Genomic DNA, 24870 nt, shown 5'->3' with positions numbered 1-24870 from the left:
GCACCAAGGCAAGTGGAGGCCAAGACCCAGCCCTTTGTCTACTCATTCAGGTGTGCGCTCAGGCAAGGAAGCCTTTTGAAATTTGTCTAGAGGGGAGCGCCTGTTTGCATTTATGCAATAGCATATTTTATGTGTGTTGCTAGCTTTGTTTGTGTTGCTTGAAGGTAAAAATAGCTCTCTTGGGGGCGCCTGGGTGGCTCAGTCGGTTGAGCATCTGGCTTTGGCTCAGGTCATGATCTCATGGTTCGTGGGTTTGAGCCCCGCAGCAGGCTCTGTGCTGACAGCTAGCTCAGAGCCTGGAGCCTGTCTTTGGATTCTGTGTCTCCCTCTCTCTCTGACCCTTTCCTGCTCACACTGTCTCTCTCTCAAAAATAAATAAAACATATAAATAAATAAAAATAAATAAATAAAAAGCTATCTTGAATGAAGCTGCCTTTCTCCAGTTGGCTTTTACCATGGCCAGTTAGAATGGAGTCTCTTTTTTATAGCAGCAGCTACTGTTAGCCATAAGAAGTCCGATATACCAATTTAAGAGTTTTCTGCAGAGTACCCGAAAGCTCCGGCCTCAGTCTGCACATGATCTACATCCCAAGAACTGATAGCAACTCATTTTAACTAACTGTTCTGCTACTGGTTCACAGTGACTACCAATTTTCTAGGGTAGGATGTATTAATCCTCATCTTCCGCATTCTTGGCTTTACTTAGCTAGTTTCACATTTTAGCAGCTTACTCTTGACGCAGGTTTTTATATTGGATCAGAGTTTTTGGTTTGAGAGCCCTCATCCCATGGAGGGGGGCTAAAGTCACCCGATGGCAGGGTGAAACAGTTCTGTATCTACCCAAGTGTGTAAATGTGTATCTTAGGTTGGAACCTAAGAGTGCTGCGTGCTTCTTCTTAATGGGAAATGTTCTTACATGTTTTGTGGTCCTTGAAAGCTGGAATTAGTGTGTAAAACCTCAGGATGGATTCTGGAGTTGCAGATATTTGGGGTTTTCAGTGTATACTTTCCTTAGTTGTTACCCACACTAATTTTACCGCTGTATATGTTGTTTGATGTTTGTGAATGCTGAGCGTGGTTAAATAAGGTATTTCTGATATGTTAAAGATAGGTGAATGTGTCCTATTCCATTGTGACAGATAATCAGGTACTTTTGTTTATTTTTATTTTTTTAATGTTTATTTTTGAGAGAGGGACAGAGACAGAGTGTGAGCACCAGAGGGGCAGAGAGAGGGAAACACAGAATCCAATGCGGGGATTGATCTTACAAGCTGGGAGATCATGACCTCAGCCGAAGTTGGACATTCAACCAACTGAGCCACCCAGGTGCCCCAACAATCAGGTGCTTTTAAAATGATTACTGATAACCTGCCTCCTTAGCACAGTAGGCAGCACATCGGTCTCATAAAATGATTACTATAAACATGGTATTAATAATCTTTTAAAATATTTTTCTGTAAACCTATAGTGAAACACCAGTGAGGTCAAAGAAATATTTAACTTATGGTCTGAAGGTTGAAGTATGAGTAGTTGCTGTCTGATACTTGTCTTCCTGTCGTCTAGAGAATTCCAAGGAGAGCTTCTATCTGTTAAGCCATAACACAGTTACAGGATTTTTCAAACTTATGCTTGCCAAATAATTGTTTTTATTCTAAACCAAAAAAATGCCATTTATAACTTAAAGAACAAAATCAATCAAATTTCAGGATGTAAAATAGGTTTTTAGAAGATTGTGACTTTGTGTGGCATTTTTATTAATATGTTATCTCCCCTACCAAAAAAAAAAAGGGCTGCTTAGACTATTTATTTTTTGTAAAATATAAGTAGATAGGCACTTTTTAAAGATATATATCATATGGTTATAAATAATTATAAGCAGAGGTCATTCTTGTTGAATCAAATGATGGAAATACCTGTTGAGTCAGAGGACAAGGGGTACCGTAACAAACAGGTCCCTTCTTCCCAATGGGATTGTATCAGAATAGTGTGATCTGCTGATACGTAAATAAAGCTTGTAGGTAACAATCCATATGGAAACCTCCTAACTTACCTTGAAAAATACTCTGTTCTCAAAAGTATGAGTCGTGATGGGTTCATATTATCCACACAAGTTAACTAGAAACTGTGATGTGTAAGAGCTGGAATAAAGTAAGGCCAAATTTTTCATTCATTTGGGGATAGAAATAAGCATTCAAGAAAAGCTACACTTGGTGGGAATGCAATAAAAATTGTTCATTGGCTTACTGCTGGGGACTTTGCAGTAAAACATGTAAATCTTAAAAGAAAATGCTGATGATTTTCCTTAATAATCCTTATTTTTTAATCATTATGTTTTCTGAACAATGAAAGATAATGTTTGTATGTCTTTTTTGATACCTGTTAATTCATTTAAAGGGTCTTGCATTGATTTATGGGGGGAGGGGGGTCTCCTAGTAACAGAATAAAAAAATAAAAGCCAAATAGTAAATCAGAAAGAAATGATAGGAAAGTGATGTAGGGAAGAGTAAGGAAAGAGGAAAAACAGTGGCATGAAACTGGAAAGTGCTAACAAAGTATCTATGCCCATGGGGACCTGTCACTTGATCTCATTTTGCCAGTGAAGGTCCTAATGCCCAGGGAGATGGCATACCTTTCTCCAGCTTACAGAACTGGGCAATACCGAGTCTAGAATTCAACCCCTCGTGAGCCCTGAGTCTCGCTGAAAGCCTGTCTTCCCACCATCTGCTAATGCCAGTGTCTTGTTTAAGGAAAACAGTAGCAATTGTGCACAAATTGCTCTTGAAAAGGGGGGCCAACTTGTCCTGGTTCACGTGGGCCTGTTCTGGCTTTAAAACTAAGAGTTCTGCATCCCAGCACCTCCCTTACTCCTGACCAAATGGGATGGTTGGTCACTCTGATGGACTTCCTACCAGCCATGGTGAGGCTGAAAATGGTCTTTGAGCAGCAGAGTATTGCTGGGATGCTTTTCCTTCCAACTGCATGATGCACGAGTATCCCTCAGTAATAAGTAGCTTCTGCCATGTAAGGTGAGCTCATCTGCTGTCTTCTAAAACTAACCACAGGCTGTGGATTTGGCAGTGGTCTTTCTTCTGCTACTAATGTACTGTTTCTTTCTAGTGAAATGTGGTATCTTTTGGGTCATTTGGGCTAGGGGCAGTTCATGTTTATGTGTATAGAATTTGCATCGTCGTTAATAGGATTTGATAGAAGCTATAATGTTTTGTAACATTGTTTATAAAAGTGAGTCCCAGGATTAATCCCATGGCTAAATAAAAGTTTATTTTTTATAGAATAGTATAGGACAAGCATTCCAGGTCAGTGAGAGGCTCTGCTCCCTGCTGCCATGCAGATTCCTTCTGTTGGGTTTCTCCAACATGCCTAAGATACTTCCCACTGCTGTGGTCAAAGCTGGGTTGCAGGCTAGTGCAAGAAAGAAAAGTATAGAGGACACACGCAGGCCTTAGGCCCAGGCCTGGAAGTGGCAGAAGTAATTTCTGCTCTCATTCTTTCAGAGGGAACATGGATATATGGCTGAACTGAACTGCAAGGAAGACTGGGAAACGGGTTAGCCAAGAGACCAGGACAATGGGGAGCACAGAATGGGGCAAAAAGCTAGCAGTCCTTCCTCTTTTGAGCTTTCCTTTATTATGGTTAAGGACTTTGTTAATGTTCTTTACCAAATGGAGAAAATGATTGATTCTCCAAACAGCCTCTAAAGTTTTATCCTTTTGTGTGGGAAGAAGTATTTGCAACCCCTACCTGATTACTGATGAATTACTTTTAAAAATGCTTTCATCATAAGAGAGTCTCCTCCATCTTGTACATTTCAAATGCTGTAGAGAGAATTTGATGGGGGTTCTCAAACTGGGGGTTCTCAAACTGATCAGGGTTCCAAAAAGGACACAATTGCAAAATTTATTTCACTATGTTAATAGCGACATAAAATAAAATGAAGATGGAAAATATAATATGTGCTGAAAAAGTTCAGAGGCTCAAGAGATAAGACAACATTTTCGGAAGACCTTTGGTGGGGGAACTAAGGAAACAAGTAGAAAATGCCAGGAGCTGGGGCGCCTGGGTGGCTCAGTCAGCTAAACGTCCGGCTTCGGCTCAGGTCATGATCTCATGGTTCGTGGGTTTGAGCCCTGGATCAGGCTCTGTGCTAACAGCTAGCTCAGAGCCTGGAGCCCGTCTTTGGATTCTGTGTCTCCCTCTCTCTCTCTGACCCTCCCCTGCTCACGCTGTCTTTCTCTCTCTCTCAAAAAATAAATAAAACATTAAAAAAATTTAAAAAAAAATGCCAGAGCTTCCAGACTATGTAATTGTTAGGATGCAAGGTCTGTCTAGAGTATACTGAGACAGGCTTGCATCAAGCTGAGGAATAGAGTTAGCCATTAGCACATTTATTTTACTTTATTTTAGCCTAAATTTTACATTATAACTAAAAATTTTATCACATTAGTGGATCTTGAGGAGATTTTTAAAGCTATTGTATATTCATGCATATTACATGTATATATAACACCATTTTATTCATATATACTTTGCCATTTTAGTGTGTGTGTGCACATGTGCGTGTTTGTCTCTGTCTCACAGTAACCATGGAGTTACATAACAGTGAGCACCCAGTAAAAGCTTAGTTAAGTATCTGTGGGAAGAGTACATTCGGTTTATACCAAGTCACCCCTCAAAAATATTCATTTTGATAATTTTGTTACAATTTTAAATTCCAAGCATTTCATTTTTTTTCATATGTACATAACCACCACTTAAAGTGGGAAAGTGGTATGAGAATTCTGTTGTAATTTTGTTAAATCTGATTTGTGAAAGAGACCAGTGACTGAAGAGGACTTGCACGTGCTAATAGATTATATGCTATAACAAAATGCTGCTTTCTCTTGCCACTCAGGCAGCCACAGTTGCAAGTGTAGTTATTACTTGCTACAATATCACCCAGTTAAAAAAAATATATCAAAAGAACTTGATGCTATTGACTCATTATTCCCATATTTATTATTATTATTATTGAAGGTCACTGGATTTAATTCTATTGGTTTCCTCCCTGATTGAAAACATTTGAACCTAGAAAGCACAGTATTTCTTAAGACATTTGTAACTGTTCATCACAGATATTAAAATTACAATTATGCAGCATTGTGTGGCACTGGTTTTAAAAAAAATTCTTTACACATATGGTAAGCGTGTGACCAATGCGATCCAGGTTTGAAGATGCTGAATGTTCATATAACTGGTATTTGAAATTTTGATGTGTATTGCATTCGTTACTGAATATCAAGAATACATTTTTTTGCTCATACAGAGTAAGTTTAAAATGGGGTCTTTTGTAGAAGCGCCCATCCTGTTTAGAATGATATAACAGATGCTGAATGTTCACATATCAAACAAAATGCCAGCTTTCTGTAGAAAAGAGGTGTCAAAAAGTTTCTTTGTACCTTTAACGCATGTGATTATGTAGTACAAAATGCAGAGTTTGTAAAATTTCTTGAATATACAGGCAAAAAAATGAATAATTCAAAACAACTCATAAGTTCTACATTCTATTGTCCCTTTATAACGCAGGCAGAAGATAGCAGTGCGCTCCCAATAGAGCTGAATTTGCACAAGTTACACCTCGGAAAATGCCAGATGGTCTATGGTCTACTTTTGAGAGCTGTCACATATGTAAAGATTTGAAAAAAGAAAGACAGCTGAATGAGAGCAGTGGATCATTAAAGGGAGAGGGAGGGTCCCTAGGCATCACTTGGGTTTTAAGAAGCATTGTGTCGTTCCCATATTAGTGTGCTTTTTTTTTTTTTTAAAGCCATACACAAGCTTTACACAATAAGGAAATCTATTTAAAGCCAAGTAGTTAGGGTTTAATCAGTCAGATGTTTTTATTCTTTGAGAGTAAAATGATGTTTCTGACTTGGTTTTACTTGTAATTTGAATGTAAGATTCAAGTCACACCCATGAAAAATTAGCAGTGAAGTTAAAATAAATGTTAATATAGCTAATATATCAAGGGTTTATGATTTTTAATTTGACTTACATACTGCATGTATCTGCCCAAATCCTAAAACTAAGAAATTATTGTAATAAAAACTATTATTATTTTAAAAAACTGGCATAAAGAGATATATTTGGTTACCTGACCATAATACAAAGTATAGTAAAAATAATTAGATGACAGTGCAACAAAAATGAGTGTACTATCATTTATCTGCCAACAGAAATAGATATCATTCTGAGGATTGAAATGTAGATAAATCATTAAGGGTATGTTTGAATACCACTTGAGCCATACCTGGTAATTTGCAAATAGTCCATTTTGATAGTAGAAAAAGGTCAGATCTGTCAGTTTGAGAATTTGGTTTCAAGACATAGTTGTCTTTTACCACTTTTTTTTTAATTTATTTGTTGAGAATGTTTTAACTACTACATAGTTTTAAAGATAGATTTTGGATTATGGACTGTGACAGGATATTTTTGGTTGATAAGCAGTCTCCTGAATATTGGTCAATTGGACATTTCAATTTAAGCAAGCTCTGATTGCTTTTGAAATATTCTTTTCAGAGAAAACGTGGCCCAAGCATTCCATTTATTTGGTGAAATTACCAGTAAGTGCTCTGAAAAGAACACCACATTAGGTTCAACTGTCTTCTTTGGCCCCCCTTTAAACACATATGCATAACTGTGCACTCAACAGCAGTCATCAGGGTGTCCTTTTCGTTGATACAAGTCACAAGAGCAGCAGATTAATCTCTAGATCAAACGACTGCACACCGGTAAGAAAGAGATCTCCCTTTGCAGATGCCTTTTGATTTTTGTTATGATAAGGGCATATATAGATGCCAAATGGAGAAGTAAATTTTTTTTCATCAAGAGTAAGGAGAGAAAATATTTTGATATATTTTACCACCGTTAGTTTAATTTTTAGACAATCATTCTCCTTCATCACCGAAGAACTGAAAAATTGTAAGGGAGCTCAGAGGTTAGTTTAATAAATCAGGTATTAATTTTAATAGATTTGGTACTAAAATATGCTTTTGTTAAGTAGAAAAAAATGTCTTTTTTCCTTGAAATATGCACATTCATGAGTTAGAATGTTTTGATAAGTTCAGATGCTTTTTTTCAAGAGACAGGATGTGTGAACAGGAATGGAAGTAAACAATGTGTGTGCAAGAGACTTGCTCACATGCAAACTGTCGTCTTTGTCAAAAACATATACCAAGTCAGAGCTAATCCCCAGAACACAGATAATCAGACATGGTCAATGCCACATATAATTGTTACTGCTTTGCATACAATACTTTTCTCAGTTGAAGAATTCTTAATATTGAGATGTAATCTACATTTCATAGCTGCTCATATTCATAAATGGAAAAGATTAAAACAGAAGTTTCAGATTTTGAAATTGCAGGAAATTATAAAATAGTAAAATTTTGGCAACAAATTGTTTTTATTGGTGGTTTTTGCTGAAGTGCTATGATTGATAGCTTTGCTTGGGAGCTACTCAATCAAGGTGAATGTTGATTTTAATAATCTCACTACTTAGCCAATGAAAAAGGACCTTGTGTGGGGGAGCAGTCAGGGCTCTTTAGCTGCAAACACTAGAATCCATTTTGGCTAATTTAAATAGAAAATAAATTTATTAGCATAGAGACCCTCGCAAGAGTTACACAGCCACAGATCTTTCCCATCTATTCAATGGGGCTTCTTTGTTGAAAATGCCACCGCCACAGCATTGGCCCGTTGGTCTGCCTGGAAGTGGACATCGGACCAGTAAATGCCTTCTACAGGGTCTATGCTAAGAGGTTCCACCTCCCTGGTAGAGGCGACTGCCTTCTTGCATTGGCCACCCTGCTTCTAAGTCATACTTGCGCTTAGTAGAACTGAGGTCACATACCTGCCCTCTAGCTGCAGGGGAGTTTAGGAATGGAATAGAGAAGTTTACCAAAAATCTGTGAGGGTGTTTAGAAATGCCAGGCAGCACAAATGATGACTAGTCATCCTGCTTTTTTTATGATTCGTTGTCCAAAGAATCAAATTAGTTTGTCCCTCCTTAGTGTCATGGTATTAAAATAGTCTTACATTTTTTTCAGTCTGAAATGTTTTGCTTTTCATATATAGGCATTTAATACGTCTGCAATTTACTTCCGTCAGGTATATGTACACTTAAATGTGTGTACACATACATACTGGGAACTCTCTCTGCTTGGCCCCTGGCTTATATGTCTGTGCCTGGACCAACACCACACCACTTTAGTTCCTGTCGTTTTTTAATAAGACCATATATGTAGAAAGTCAAATGCTGCAACCCTCTTTTTCTTCCTGAAAATTTCTTCAGTGATGTTGATTACTCTTCCTCATAAATTCTTGGATCAGCTTGTCAAGTTTCCTGAACAAGCCTGTTGAAAATTTTATGGGAATTACACTAAATAAATAAATTGGGGAGAATTAACATATGCTCTACGGTTAGTAGGGTTTTCTTTAGTGTTCTTCACTGTTGTTTTGTAAGTTTTGTCAGAAAATTCTCTGCCCATTTTTTCCTAGCTTAATTCTTAGATACAGTGATTTGTTTGCTTTTTTGTTTGTTTGCTTATTTGTATTTGGTTTTGTTTATGAAACTGTGAAGAGTTCATTTTTTCCTTGTATGTTTGCTATTTGATTTCTGTTGACATAGAGGATCTTTTTTTTTTTTTTTAATGTGGTTGATCTTATATACACCTTGTTCAATTCATGGAGTTTCAAGATTTGCAGTCTCCTAGATTTCTCCCAGAACATTCAAATTTGGTATACGTCTCAAAAATTTTTTTCAGATGTATTATTTCTTTTCCATATTTATTGTTTTCTCCACGACCTCTATTATAGTGTGGAATAAAAGGTGAAGCTGGGCCGCTTTTTCTTGGTCTTGACCTAAATGGGAGCACTTCTATAGTGTTGACATTTAACTCTGGCAGATGGGTTTTATCAGATTAAGGAAATGGTCTTCTATTCCTAACGTTTCATAAATGGCTAATTTTTATGTCAAAATAAAGAATACATATGGAAAAGGTTTTCTTCTCCAAGATTTATAATTATATTGAAGGGGCACCTGGCCGGCTCAGTTGGAAAAGCATGTGACTCTTGATCTTGGGGTCTTGAGTTCAAGCTCCACATTGGGCATAGAGATTACTTAAATAAATAAACTTTAAAAGTGAAATTGAAAAGAAAAACAACTATATTTCCTTCTCTATTGTCCAGCTTTGACACTAGAATGAACTGTTCTTTTCCTTTTATCTCAAAAGACAATTATTTTACCCCATTATCAGGGATATTGAGATAATATTACTGTGTTTCTAGTACCCTAAAGAGGGGCCCAGTACATAGAAAACATTTGCTGCTTAATGAGTATCGAATAACTTTTTCAGATTTCCAACTAAAATTTTCTTAATATTTCCTGCTTAATATTTCCTATTTTCCTATTCCTTGTATAGAGTCACTTTTGATGACCCTATTCCCACTTAGCTTTTTGTACTAATTGTTTTCTCCGTGTCCATGTTTATTAATATTTCCTTCTTTTATTTCCTTCTCCATTTTTTAGTACCATGGGCAAAACCCAGAAAAAAGTCTGTTACTGAATATATTTTGATGATTTTCAAATATTTCTATTTTAACTGGATAAACTTTTCCTGTTGTTTAGCCCAACCTCAACGCCTGCCTCAGCTTCAAACGTCCCTACAGGAGCCAAGTGAGGAGGAAAACGGGAAGATAAAGAACGGTCACACTAGTCTGAGCAATGGAAATGGAATTCACCACCACGGGGCCAAAAACGTATCTGCAGATAATCGAAGACTCTCAGCACCTGTTTCTCACAAAATGCATAGAAAGATTCAGTCCAGCTTATCCGTAAGCAGCGATATCAGTAAGAAGAGTAAAGTAAATGCTGTCTTTTCCCAAAAGACAGGCTCTTCACCTGAAGGTAAGATCGAGATACATGCTTATTTTATTTGACCAGATATAAAATTGTATTCACCAATAACTACTTGATCAAGCAAACGTGAATGAAGAATCTTGCTCATCTTTCAGACAAACAGGAGTTTTGGTAAAATGCAACATCTGCATAGGGAAACGCAGGCTTGGAAAGGAAGTGTGAGCAGCTGACATCCTGCCTTAGATTATTGTCTTCTCGTGTGAATAGTCGGGACTTTACATAGAACTGATACACCTATTTTTTTAATACCACATTTAAAAATACAAACGCAACCTTCTGGTGGTGTGTGAATGTGTTTTCTCTGTCCCTGATTCATTATGATATTCTGTGGTTCAGAGATAAGATGACCTGCTTGTATTTTTGTCTTGCAAATTGGTTCTTAAATATGCAAAAGTAAAATGAGGAAAGGATTTGATAATTCTGATGCTCTCACCAGGGAGTGGGCCTGGTGATCTCTGTCGCTTCACTGCCCAGCGTCTTTGAGCCACCAGTGCTCCCCCCGTCATCGTCATCCCCTGTTCACAGTGATCTGGTTGTGGCCTCTCCTCCAGAGGTACATGGGTGTCCTCTGACCTCTCAGGAGCTACTGATTAGGTCTTCAATCCTGCTTCATCCTGCCCTGGGCCAGGTTAACTACTACAAACCTCAGAAAGGTTTTCTTTATTAGAACACAAACCCATCTGATGACGGGTTTACAACCCACAGACTCCTTTTCTAAAAATGGCTTGCTGTATTATATTTTGTTGTAAAAGAAGAGCCTCCCTCCCATTTGTAAGCTCCCAGATTTCTCCCAGCCTATCCCTGATCCTCTATTCTTTCTCTTTCCTCTCCCTTAGCAGTTCTTAGGGATCAGAAAACTTAAATCTGTATTTTAGAAATAGGTATATATTTCCCTCTCTGGTTCAGATCTATATTGGATTTTTTTTTTCTAATTCCCCTTACCTTTCAGTTTTAATTACCATGAAATTTTAAATAAGGCAGATTCTGCGGATACCTCTGTGAAGTTGGCCATGCTTATTCATAGAGATAAATTGAGTTGTAAATATGAAATTGTATTGAGAGTTACCAGTAATGAGCAGGAGAAAGGCTAACACATTTTGGCTACAGGTGTCCTAGACTCAACTGAGGTAAAGTGTTAGGTTGATCAAATGATATGATAATAAGTGGTCTGCATAGTTCCAGGTCAGTGACACTACTTTCCAAACTAATTAGATTGAAAGGGACATGATTGACACTTTAAAATGAGTTTGACATGTAAGCTGTATGGTCATCTCTGAAGCAGAGGTAGGCTGTTAACTAAACTGGCTCTCCAAGGACTTGGGAAGGCAATGCAATTTTCTTTAGAGTATCTTTGCTTCCAGGTGATTGGGTGAAATAATTGAAATCTACTTGTTTTATACATTTGAATTTACTTATTACATCCTTAACCTCTTATTTTCCATTTGATATTTACTTACTGTAAAGAATGGTAGATCAGTCCTGCCTGAAATGTGTGAATCAATCCAACTTGAAATAGCTTATGGAATTCTTAGAAAAATTGTCATTATTTATTTTTAATACATGCCTGAATTTATTTCTAATGGAAGAATACAGCTTCCTAAGTAATATATGAAGCAAGAGGAAAAATCGATAGTGTTGAAATGAAATAGAGTTCTGTTCTCCCCCTTCTTCTCCCTCTCCCAGGCCTGTGAGTGAGTTAGGGAGATAAGGATGAGGAAAGTCCCTACTCATCCTCCTCTTTAGCACAGAATCGTCTCAGGTTGGATTGGGGAATGAGGAATATGAAACACAAATGAAGATGTCTAAATATAGTGTCCAACATGCTATCCAGAACTTTGCTGTGAGGCTATATAATTTAGCCAATTGTATATTCCTTAGGTTGTGTTTGCTCAAATCTAGATAAAGATGTTCTTGTCCCTGTTCATGTGTTCTCCAACTTGGGCATCGTCATGCTTTTTGATGCTATTTAAAGCTGAGCCCTGCCTTTCAGTTTTGAAGTTAAGTTTACTCTCTGGCAATTTTTGTAGTTAAACCAAAAGTACAGAATGGGTAGATGGCAAATGAAATTACAAAGTGCTGGCCACCAGCTAGCTGGGCGACTTGCTTTCCTCGGGGACTGCTTTTTCTATGAAATGGTTTGGAGTAGAAATCTTCCACAGTAGGTTGGGTTCCAAGATTCTGTGATGCCATCCCCACAGCAAAACTGCTGCACTTCAGCATAGGTTTCTTGCTCTGCAGAATGAGATTCCTGGTTGAGCAAAATCTTAATACTTGTTGAGTAGGATAGGGCGATGGCAGGAATGGTCTTGATGAACAGGGATGGTCTCTGGGTTTCAGGAGATTGTATGTAAAATAAGCAAATGAATCGCAAAATAATATTCACTCAATTCAGCTCAAAATCAGTTAACCACAGTTTGACAGGGTATGTTTTTTGGACAAACATTACTTGTGGTTATTTCTGTGTTACATATAAATAATATTGATTATATGTGTTACATATAAATAATTTTTCTGGTTCAGAAGACGCAATTAAATAAGAAAATATTTCATGTTACTTCATTAGGAAAAGTAAGGGCCTCTTTGTTGGAAAAACCCATAAGATGGGGCCCCCTTGGGGTTTCTGGGCGGCTCAGTCAGTTGAGTGTCTAACTTCAGCTCAGGTCATGATCTCACTGCTTGGGAGTTCAAGCCCCAGATCAGGTCCTGTGCTGCCAGCTCAGGATTCTCTACCTCCCTCTCTGTCTGCCCCTACCCCACTCATGTTTCTCTCTGTCTCAAAAATCAACATTAAATATTTTTAGGGTTTTTGTTTTGTTTATTTACTTTTGAGAGAGACAGAGTGTGAGTGGAGGAGCGGCAGAGAAAAAAGGGGATGCAGAATCTGAAGCAGGCTCCAGGCTCTGAGCTGTCAGTACAGAACCGAACGTGTGGGGCTCGAACCCACAGACCGTGAGATCATGACCTGAGTTGAACTTGGATGCTTAGCCAACTGAGCCATGCAGGTGCCCCTAAAGATTTTTTTTAATAAAAATATTTTTAAAGATCCATATATCTATATCTATATATATCTATAGATATATATATATGGGTCCACTTGCTCATGCAGAGATTAGGACAGACACAGCCCCGTAACTGAGTCAGTGCATTGGCAATATCTTATAAGATGCAACTGTGGGTTATCTATGGCCTGAGCACAAGTAGGAATGCGTACTATTCATTTTAAGCTATATTGATTCATGAGTGAATTCATTCTCTGTGCCTACTTCACGTAGTATTTCATTTTACCCTCCCAATAGCACTTGATGTCAATCAACTCTATGTAATTATCTTATTATAAATGTGGAAACTGAGGCACAGATAGGTCAAATGAACCCATGGAAGTCAATTGATAAATGGTAGAAATGAGATAAAACCCAGACCTTCTAGTTGCATAATCTATGCTCCTAATCACTGATACTTTGCCTCACCCAAGTTCTTTAAGATAAAGGTAGTTACTGCTCATTCCAACATCACGTCCTGTGTTGATGGTCTTCTCTGTGGATTAGGGAAGGATCTTAGTCTACCTTTGCCTTCTTGAAGTCTTTCCTACTAGAACTATAAAAACAGTTCTCATGGTTTTGTCCTGTGCTTGTTTCCCTTTCTTGCTCAACTAAAGTCCTGAAGAGGCTGGACTGATCTGTCATTTTTTTTTTTCTCTTTAATTGATAAGGGGGCCCAGCACTGTAGCTTCACCGAGTTTCCCACCAGTTACAGTGTTTTATTCCAAACACCTTTGTCCTACTCTTCCTTGAAACTATCAGTGGAAAATAAGTGCTCATATTCATTAAAAAATATTACTTTAAAAAGCTCCTTTTATGCAATAGAGGAAAAAAATACACATGTTAGAAAAATTTGTACCTTTTATTTAAAGGTTATTAAATAAGTAGATTTCTGCTTGTTTTGTATAATTAAATATTTTCATACATACTTAAAATTTCTGATTGCATCAACCAGGTGGAGAGTTTTAAGATTAAATGTTTGATATTCTTGACCTTTGAAATAATTATAGCATAATTTAGCATCATCTAATATTCAAATTGCCAAGGGTTTTCATTACTCTCACTTTTCTTATCACATTTGAGGTATGCCAGTTACAGCTATATATTTATGTAAAAATTAAGTTTCAACAAAAGACTTTTACACCTTTTGAGTTAATATGCCAACTTATATACTTCTCCAACCACAAAGCTCATTGAACGTAAATTGAACAAGATCATCAGGATGTCTCATTTTTAATTACAGAGAGGCTGTGTGGCATAGTGATGAGACCAGACTCTGAAACTAGTTCACTGAGGTTCAACCTTTGGCTTTACCACTGACCTGTGATGGGACCTTGGGTAGGCTTTGTTCCTCAGTGTCTTAAGTATAAAACGGGGATATTACTAGTACCTACTTCATAGGATTGTTGTAAAGAGACGTTGCGTTGATGCCACATTCGAGTTAGAACCACAGTCTGGCCCAGATGAAGTATCTGATAAGTCTCACGGCTGACAGGGTCATCATTAAGGAGCACGCATTTGTTAAGAAGGTTAACTCCCTGAAGAAGGCAGTGCCTGGATGGCCACTCAATAGATAGATTAGGGACTTGAGGGTAGAGGGAGATATTCAAGGCTGTTAGGAATTAAGGTGTTTTGTTCAGATAGTCTTAAACAGTTTACTGTTGTTGAAGCTAAATTAGCCATGAGAGGGGAAATGTGACAAAGGGCAAGTCCACCAGACCCCAGGGATGTCCTGTTCCTCTAAAGCTTTGAAACCATTTCTGTGAAGGACACCATTTCATATCCAGTGTATATTTCTTGGAAAAGATCTTCTCTTCATTATGCAGACATCCCATGGTTGCAGTTATTCAAACCAGATGCCTTCTTACCTGTTCAATATCACTATCTATTAGGCATCTGCTCACAGATTGTCTTTTCAACCTTTAGTGTGTTAGAAATAAATTATCTCCAAACATGACAGGATGAGTTACTTATAGACTTGTTGACCTGGGATGCTACCAACCTCTAGGAAGCTTTTGGAACTATGGATAGACTTTAGCCCAGTCTTCCAATTTTACTGGTTCTCTCTGCTTCCTTTTCTTGAAACTATTTCCTTGACTTCTACCTCTCTGACCTATCATTTTAGATTCTTCTTCCTCCACCTTTTCAGTGTTTTCCCCCTGTATTCATAGTATAGCAGGTTTTCACAGTGAGGAGGAGCAGAGCAGTGATTGTCTGGAGGAAGTCTAGGTGGGCACACAGCCTTCAAATGGGAGGTGGCACCATTGGGCATGAAAGTTTGAAAAGCTCAGGAGGTGATCAGTTATATCCTGCCCTGCGTTCTTTGACCTCACCACTTTCCCTACCCTCCTCACCATCTGCAAACCTTGGCACAACTCCATGTGATTCAAAGGGTGCCTTTCCTCCAGTGACTAGAGATCCCTGTGCATGTGGTTAAGAGTTACAAGTAAATGCCCTTGCTGCTTGTCTCCCCTCCGCCTGGAATGTTCTCATACTTTTCTTTGCCTTTTTTACCTGTGTACATTGTTTTTCAGAACTCAACTTAGGCATCATTTCCTGATGCCTAATTTTGAGCTACTTACTTCTCTTTTGTGTTGGCATAGCACCTTACATTTACACAATGATACTGAAGTAAGTCTGTCTCCCTGCACTAAAGTATAATCTCACTGAAGGCCAAGACTCTGTCTTACTCTTTTAATTTCCAGCATGGCCTAGAGTCTGACTTGTGGTATGTGTTCAGTAAATGTTGAAGCAAGTAAGGAGTATAAACCTGAGAACACAGGTTCTTGTTCTTTAACATTCCACAGACATTGTGGTTGAAACTTCAGAAAGTCTGAAATCCTCAAGGGAGAGAATGTGGAGAGGTAACAGTGCAAATATCAGAGATCAAAGAGAGACAAAAAAAAGTCCTCTGAGATAGGACTAGAACTCAGAACTTGTGATTTTCAGTCAACAACATGTTCCCAAATCCTAAAACCGGCGGGGGGGAGGGGGGGAGGTAAAATTCAAATTGAATTATTCATTCTTACATAATATTATAAAACCTTATGTTCATTTCCTCCCATAAAACATCAGGTTGGCCTATAATTATAGAAATACAAACATTTTAGTGGAAGGAGAATAGGATTTTATGATAGGAACATAGTATTATAATTTGAGCTTCCAGAAACATGCCTTCTCTGACTTTGGCAAGATAAGTCTCTACATTCCTCAAAATACTTACTTTGCTTGGATCATGTTTTGTTTTGTTCTGTTTTCTCCGGCACAGTGCCTTCCATTCCATGTCAAAATGATTGTGTGGGAGAAAGGTTTAGCATTTTGCTTTCTGAGGCAGTGTTTACCAGTCTATTGGAAAACAGGCTTTTAGTATATTTCCCTGCTCAACCAGCAAACTAAATGCAACACCAGTAATAGAATAGATAGGTGCGTGAAGAAAGATGGCATGATCCAAGTTGATGTCCAAATAGAAATCATTCTTTTTATTTACTTGAGGTATTTAATAAGCTTTTTTAAAAAATTGAAACAGTTATCAATCCAAAGTACTTATAAATTGTGGTTTTCTTTTTTTTATGGTGTTTTTCAATATTTGAATATACTTCCTTTAGATTTTAGAAAAATAGGTTAACTATATAATTGATGTTCTATAGTAAATTATTCTCTTACCCATCCATTTGATGAGGAGCAAAGAAAAGATTTTGTAAGGTTCTGAAATATATATAATTTAACATTTGAAACATAGAGACGCCTCAGATCACTTCTTTTGAAATAGCTGTCAGTTTTGCAGGCCAGGTTAAAGAGAAGCCATCAGCTATGTATGGATTTTACCTCCTTTACCTTTGGCTTTTTGGTTTCCTAGACAGGTTGCTTAGGCCACTGTTCTAATGGTTTAAATTAGTTTAGCATTCACTCAGGAGATGGGTGGGGAGGAAATAAAACAATGGAGATAGAGATAGATTGGCCAGGAAGCTCTGGGGTGTGGGGTGGCAGGGTGAACAGACTATTTAGAAACTCAGTTTCAGAATAATAGGCTAAATGGAAAGAATTGAACAGATCTTGTGACCATATTCATACACCATGGCTTGAATTTATTCTTTGTTGATGAAAAATTTAGGTGGTGGTTTTTGTATGGGAAACAGCACTAGGTAGGTACAGAAGCCAGACTTTTCTAGGAGTGACTGTTTTCTATCCTGTGAGTTGGGCTAAATGTGATCAGCGAGAACCAGAGGTTTTCTTTAGGGTTTCAGGGTTAAGGGCTGGATTAAAAGTGAGTAGAAATGAACAGCAGTTAGACATGCATCTGAATCAGAACTGTAATTCATTTTCTAGTTCAAGTAGTTGGGAAAATGAAATTAGGAAATCATGAATAGTTCAATGTAGTTTGAGGATGACTATGAGTTGGGTTTTAGAACTGTTCAATTTCAAATGATGACACAATCCAAGAGCATTTGGGAATACACAGTTGGAGCTTGGGTGGAGTTAAAACTAAATATGCTAATTTATATTCTCATAGAGGGAATATCTGAAACTAAATCTGGTTGAGTTTTCTTAAGAAGAGATTTATGAGAAAAGGTCAGATGGCTGCAAACTAAGTGACTCAGGGATCACTGGAGGCCAGCCAGCTTGGTGGGAGGGGAATGTGGGTTCAGCTTGCGCACTTGGGAGACAATCGCATGGAAAGTTCAGACTTTTCTCCACAGGTGATGTCAAATAGAGTAAATCAGGGTGAGGTCATGATACTGATAAGATAGCTCATGGGAGAGGTCAGAGGCAAAGAGGATGATTAGCTTGCTGAGAAAAACATTTGGAAAGGGTAATGCATAGAGGCCAGAGAAAGAATGTAGGAAGGGAACTGGGCCAGATAATTGACAGGTTCAGCAGGATGAATACTGAAATATTTTTTGGATTTCATCGTGGACATCATTTGGTGACCTAATTTAGAGCCATTCTCGTGGAGAAGCCGGAATGATGTGGACTGTGCAACACTGAGGAAACACATGGACAACAGTAGTTCTAGAAATGCTGAAGTCCAAGGTGGAAGCGTGGCTCTAGGGAGTTTGTCTTGTTCATTAGGGGTTTTTTGACTTTAAGATGGGAAAGCCTTGAATGTGTTTATATTTCAATGGAAACGATCAAGGAGGGAGGAAAAGTTAGAATATGTAAGAAGTTAATAACATTAAGTCTTGATAAGCCAACATATAGGTTCTTCAGAGTTTAACTCTTTATGTGGTTGTATATCCATTAACAAAGCAAGAGAACTGAGCAACCAGAAAAGCATTTACTGAATTGTTAACCTAGATGACTCCACTCTGTTTGTTGTGTGGTTGATTAATCTTAGAAGACTTGTGAATAATCTCTAGGGAATGACTGGGTATGAGGAAATGTAACTTAAAGTGATTAAAAAGCTGATCTCAAGCCCTCTCTCCTACCTCATTCCAGAGCACTAACTGCCATTTGAATGGAAGGCATTGACAGGGTGGGTATTCATGATTCGAGTTCCAAACTTCTGACTGTTGTCTTTTGGACCATAGTTCACAAGTTGATGAAGTTGATAGCTTCTTACACTTAAGATTGGTAAGGCTCCTAATTGAATTTAAATCCTAGCCTATGTATAAGAAAGAAATACATGAACAACAACAACAACAACAACAAAAAACCAGTTAAAGAATTAGAAGAAAAGTGTAGGAAAGATGAGTAAGGAAACCACTGCATCATCCAGGAAAATAGAAGACAGGTGAATTTTAAAATATATATGAAGTAAATTTATCTTTTAATGTGGTCTTTCTTTTTCAAATGTATTTATTTATTTTGAGATAGAGAATCCCAGGCAGGCTCAAAAGTGCTCTCTATTGTAAGGATTTTGAACAAATGAATGACATGGTCTCACTTAGCATTTTTAAGCATCACCTGCCTCTGTGCTGATAGTCTGTTACAGGTACACAAAGACCAAAGGTGGAGGCCTGCTGTGTGCCTTTGCAGATGTCTCAGGTGGGCAACAGCTGGCCTGGATCTGCATGGCAGTAGTAGAATGGTGAGATGTTGCATAAGGTTATACTTGAAAGGCAGAGTAAGATTTACTGAAGAATGAGATTTCAGTATAAGAGAAAGACAGAACTTAAGGATGACTCCTGAGTTGCTTTTTTTTTTTTTTTTTTGGCCTAAGCATTCTTAATGGAGATGAGAAGACTATGGGAAGAACAGGGTTTTGTTGGTAGAGGAAGATAAGGATTTTGGTCATGGATTTGAAATACCCTTTATTTAGCTGTGTTGTAAAATAGGTGGTTGAATAGAGGTGTCTGGAATTCAGAGGAATGGTCTGCAGCCTAAGATATTTTATGAATCATCAAGGTACAGAATGTTCAATGATTGGGATCACTGAGGACTGGGGTTCTCAACCTGGGCACCTGGAGGAAGAGCTTCTGGACAAAAAGAGTAGAAATTACCACTGTCTGGGCTTTGTCCCCAGAGATTCTGATTCATTTGGAATTGGAGGGCAGGGATGGCTAAGGTATCAATATCCTTTAGCTGCTTCCCATAGGATTTTAATATGCATGTAGAGTTAAGAACTATTGCTCAGGATGAAGATAAGCTGAAGTATTCCTAAAACTGAGCCACTGAACTACTCCAATACATAGAGGTAGGAAAATAAAGAGAAACTATTAAAGAAAAAGAAGAGGAGGAGGAGGAGGAGTAACCAATGATGGAGAAGGAACCACTAAAGAGAGACAGCTTAGAAACCAAGTGAAGGAAATGAACAGTTTCAAATGAAACTGAGAAGCCCAAACAGGTGAATGAGAAGTGACCATTGACATTGTCTTGTGAAGGTCACTGGTGACCTTCATACTTTTGGTGTTATGAGGGGGACAAAAGTCTGAATGAAGTGGGTTCTAGAGAGACTGAAAAGAGAAGAATTGAGAATTGGAAGTCTAGGCTAGTCTCTTCAAGGAATTTTGCTGAAGGGGAATGTTTTTAGAAATGGGCTATATTGGGGACGCCTGGGTGGCTCAGCCAACCAGTTAAGCATCCGACTTCTGCTCAGGTCATAATCTCATAGTTCATGAGTTCAAGCTCCACACGGGGCTCTGTGCTGATAGCTCAGAGCCTAGAGCCTGCTCTGGATTCTGTATCTCCCTCTCTTAATAAACAAAAAAAATATTTAAAAAAGGAAATGAGATCTATTGGTTGATTGATATTGGTAATGCACTAGTGGAGAGGAGATACTGATGATGCAGGAGGTCCTGGAGTGTCGGAGAGAGGGGAGGAGATCCATTACAAAGTACTCTGTGTCTTGTCCTTCTCAGATCTTAGACTGTTAACAGTGGCCATGGTTTGAGATGGTCTTTTATAGTGCCCGCTATACTAGGAGACACTTTTTGTTTCTTTAGCTGGATATTTTTCAAATGGCCAGCAGGATTTGGCATAGGTTTAAGGTTTTAGAAACCATCCATTTGAGAAAATACTTTATCATTCGGAATGATGTTAATTATGACAAAAGTTTCCATTCGTTTTAGAAGGATTTCAAAAAATTATTTCATGGTTACAATAATAGCACTAGACACTGCGTAATAACTACAATTCTCAAAGGAGGAAGTTTTTGGGAAAAGATACAGAATGTGCAGGATGTTTTGAATCTTCTGACAAAAACTGGCTGATGACTCATTAGTCTCTTGGAGTTTATGAAGTAACACAGGGGAAATGGTAGCAAAGGATTGTTCACTGAATATAATTTTTATCTTCAAATATTTGAGAGGCCTACTCACAGTAAAACTTTAATCTCTGTGGCTCACAATAAATCAAAATGCTTTCTTTAGTGCTTAGCCTAAAATTTACCATGTTAGCTATAGTATTTACCTTGTAAAAAAAAAATAGTTCAGTTTCTGAGATGTGAAGGATAAAAATATTTAAATGAGTTAATGAATTGAGGAAAATACTGGTGTGTAATCCATACCTTTATTTATGTCCAAATGCCAGTTGGTCTACCCACTGACAATCTGGAAGAGAAAATTCAAAGCTTTAAGCCTAACTGGGTTATGTTCATGCTACTTTGACTTCAACTAAAGTCATTTTGGATAATGCTGTACTCTATATTATTTATATATCTTGGCACCTTCATACATTTCCTGGGGTTTTATGCCCCGTGTTTTACTATGTTCTTTCAATTCCTTCCTTTGTGTGCTCCCCACTGTCATCTCTGTATACTCAAAGGATCTATTGTTTTACTGGTTAAATAGACACTAAAATATTTAAGAATAGACAACTGCAATATTGGAGGGAAACCAATTTAGAATGGTTTTAAAAAAAGATTCTGAAGGAACAGAAACAAAAGGGTACCCTTCATCTCTAGGGACATTTGTCATTAGAGAAGCCTCCATCTTTGAAGATCTGGCCGACAAGCAGAGACTCCCTTTGGCTGTAACTCCAAAGTATACTTTCTGTAGTAACTCGGTCAGTCAGTCTGTCTTTCTCGCCACTGTCCCCCACCCCCATCTCTCTCTCCCTCCTGACTCAGAGATTTTGCATGATTTCATTGAACAGTTTATTGCAATTTACAGGAACCCAAATGGCAGTGATTCATGACATTTTCAATAATAATGTTTGAATATTAGTGTCCATTGGTTTTATTTTTAGCTTTTGTGTTTGTGAGTATGGATACATAATGTAAAAGAAAAAGCTCTAAAAAAATTTCGGGTCTTAGAGATCTTTGAACAATTATCTTTTTCTAGATTGAATTAGATTCTTATGGTATTTGAGTTGATTTCTTTCAGAATACATAGTTGCTTCACTGTTTGGAGTTAGGCAGGGTCATTTGAGAATGTAATTTTAAGAAATAATTGAAGTAACATAGAAATGTGTACAGATTCTATTAGAAATGTTTTCACTAATTTTAATACCAATATATAATGTTAAATTCGTGTAGTTTTTGAGGACTTTTAAAAATTAATTTGTATAACTCTCAATCAGTATAGCATAAAATAGGATAGCAAGAAACTCATGGTATAAATTTGCCATATTTCTGAAAAATTCTTGCAAGGTAAGATATTTTCTTACAAAGAAGGTTTAAGTTGAATATACTTAAATGAATAAATATACTTAAGTGAATCTTTCAAAGAGCTTCACTTATGATCCTCCAGTTCAGGGGTCCTTAACTCTGAGAGGAAAAAAAATCAATTTCATTAACTTCTATACTTGAAATTTAGCATTTCCCTCAATTATAAAAGGAAACAATAAACTTTAGTAGCATTCGTAGTACCTGATATTTATCACTGATATTTTCTTTTACTATTATATTTTTAGAGAGAGCATGTCTGTGAGTAGGGAGGGGCAGAGAGAGAGAATCTTAAGCCAGCTCTGCTCTTAGCTTTGAGCCTGACTCGGGGCTCAATTCAGGATCAACTGTGAGATCAAGACATTAGCTGAAATCAAGAGTCCGACACTCAACCGAACTAAGCCATCCAGGCACCCCAATCACTGTTATTTTTATATCCTATTACTGCAGAGATCCTGAAATAATTGTTTATGCTAATCACTACTTTAAAATTATAACAGTTACAAGATCACTGGATCTTGTCATTGATGTGTTAGAGAAAGCCCATACTTACTTTTATTCTACCTCAATTTTTAATATTATAACTATTTCAGCATAATTGGTTTCCTTTGAAATCGTTTTTACTTGAGACATTTAAAACTATTACTTTATGTCCCTGGCACACACAAAAAAACAAGAATGCCTGCTCTATTCTGCTTTGCTGCATCCTAAGCTTTCTTTGTAGTATAATTTCCTTTGCAACCTTATATATCTGTGTGCAATTTTCATAATGCAGAGAACACAGATTTTTAATAGCTTTTTTGCTCATATGAAAGTGAAATGAGCATAAAAGACATATCCAAATTTCCACGTTAAAAAATAATATTAAATAGCAAATTCCCAAGAAACCATTGTTCTCACGTTTACATTTTCATGCATACTTCTATAAAAAGTTTTATTTTTTAACCACGGCATAGTCAGCCATATCAGGATATGGAGGCAGGGAGAAAATTATTTCTGTGGTTTTGCATGCCACAATTTGGGTAATCTTAATTTAACTCTCCATAAATAAATACAAGAAAAAACAGAGGATGTGTATGAAAAGTCAACAACCTGGTGAAAACTTTGTTTCCAGGCTCTCAGACAAATCTTCCAAAGGGATTTTAACTGGTCTGTAACACGGTGTGGCCTCAGGCCCTCTTCCCAGCACTGGACCTTGGTAGTTGGAACTGGCCCCCCCTTCTTCATGTCCACCTAACTGAAGGGCAAACGGAAGGTGGTAGACACTGTCTCAGGTAGGTAGAGGAGACAATAATTACAAAACTGTTTACTCAGGGAAATTGTGTTTCTTCTTTTGAAAGGGAAAAATATGCATACAAATAAATGGTAGTTGTCTCCTCAAAGATTGAGAAATCCAGGATTTGGGGGAAAATGTGAAGATAATTGAAAGAAAAGAGCAAAATGGATGAATATACTAGTTTTCAGAGACATATTAAATTTCCGCTCTGAATTCTCTTGGGAGATCAGACTGGAAGAACTGGCCCTCTTGGGGAATAATATCCCCATAACATGACATAATTTAAAGTTGACACTAGAAGCTGAAGTTTATTTTTTTTTCTAATAATTATCCTCAGTGAGGGATGCAGAAATTGCATCTTGGAATGACAGAAGAGTAGTTATTTTAGAAAGAACTTTTCAACATCTGTGGTAGATATCTCCTGGAAAATGTACTGTGTGGAGTGACAGGAGAAGGTGGAGTAAAACCCAAAGTAATCTTCGCCTGCGGCCATACAAATGAATTTCATGATGTCAACAGGTATTTAAGGATCTGCCAGGTGCCCAGGCCTATGTACTAGAATCTACAGAGCAGTCCCGTTTTCTTTTTTAATCTAATGCCTTTGAGTATTATTGTTACTTTTTAACAATTATACTTTTAGTGAGAAATAAGTATGAACATACTGGCTCATGAACGCCATTTGACCCTTATTATCTGGCCTCCCCATGTATCGTCTTCCTTATTGATATTTGGATCTCTCGATCAATCTCCTAACTAGCTTTGAGGCCCTGTCCTTCAGGCATACCTGTCTTTCAAAACCAAAACCCAGACAGTCTTTCTTTTAAACTTCTCTCTATACCAAGGAGCTGAGCACTACGGAGGAAACCGTGACCTCCATAAAAATCACCATCACGACCGCTGTGTGGTCTCAGGTCTCAACTGGATTTTCAGAATCCCTCAGCAAACCTTCAGTATGTCCCTACTTCATTCAACAAATCATTATCGCGTTTGCTCTGGGGCAGGCATCCTTTAGGGGACAAGGACATTGCAGTGAACTATGCAGAAAAGCAGACCGGCCCTTCCATTTTCCACAATGGCTATTATATTTTGTTGCCACTCTCATTAAATGAAGCTCTCCGAAACTTTCCCTCCCTCTCCATGGGGAGAAGACGCTTTCCCTGTACAGATTTCTTGAAAGGATATCTGCATTTGCGGTCTCTACTTCCTCATTTTTCAATTACTCCTCCTCCCACTGCTATTCACATCAGTGAAATTTCTCTGCCTAAGCATACCATTTGACACAATCTCCTTGAAATATTTTGCTCTCTTGCTTCCGTGGCACCTCCCTTTCCTGGAGTTTCTACGCCCTTGTTAAGTCCCCAGTTTGTACTGCCTACCCCCTCTTCCTCCGTTCTTTTCTCAAATGCTCTTTGTCCCCTTCCATCTCTTCTCTTTGTGCTTAGTACATTCTCCCTGGGCAGCTTAATTATTGTATTCACTGTAGGAAGTTCAGAGACTCTGGCTCCCTAGTCCAGTCTCTCCAACCACCTCTTGGACAACT

General features: G+C 37.8%; 1 protein-coding gene across 1 annotated transcript in view; it reads left to right on the top strand.

The window, feature by feature from the left end:
- MDFIC (MyoD family inhibitor domain containing) overlaps positions 1–24870 on the top strand; it is an 88062-nt gene that overhangs the window by 43166 nt on the left and 20026 nt on the right. The window contains exon 3 of the mRNA XM_029924660.1: positions 9683–9961. Within this exon, the coding sequence (XP_029780520.1) occupies positions 9683–9961 (279 nt within the window). The remainder of the gene's footprint in view (positions 1–9682; positions 9962–24870) is intronic.

This window comes from Suricata suricatta, chromosome 2 (genome assembly GCF_006229205.1).
Source record: "Suricata suricatta isolate VVHF042 chromosome 2, meerkat_22Aug2017_6uvM2_HiC, whole genome shotgun sequence".
Lineage (NCBI taxonomy): Eukaryota > Metazoa > Chordata > Mammalia > Carnivora > Herpestidae > Suricata > Suricata suricatta.
The sequence above is the reverse complement of the archived record's forward strand: the minus strand, read 5'-3'. Positions and strand labels throughout refer to the sequence as shown.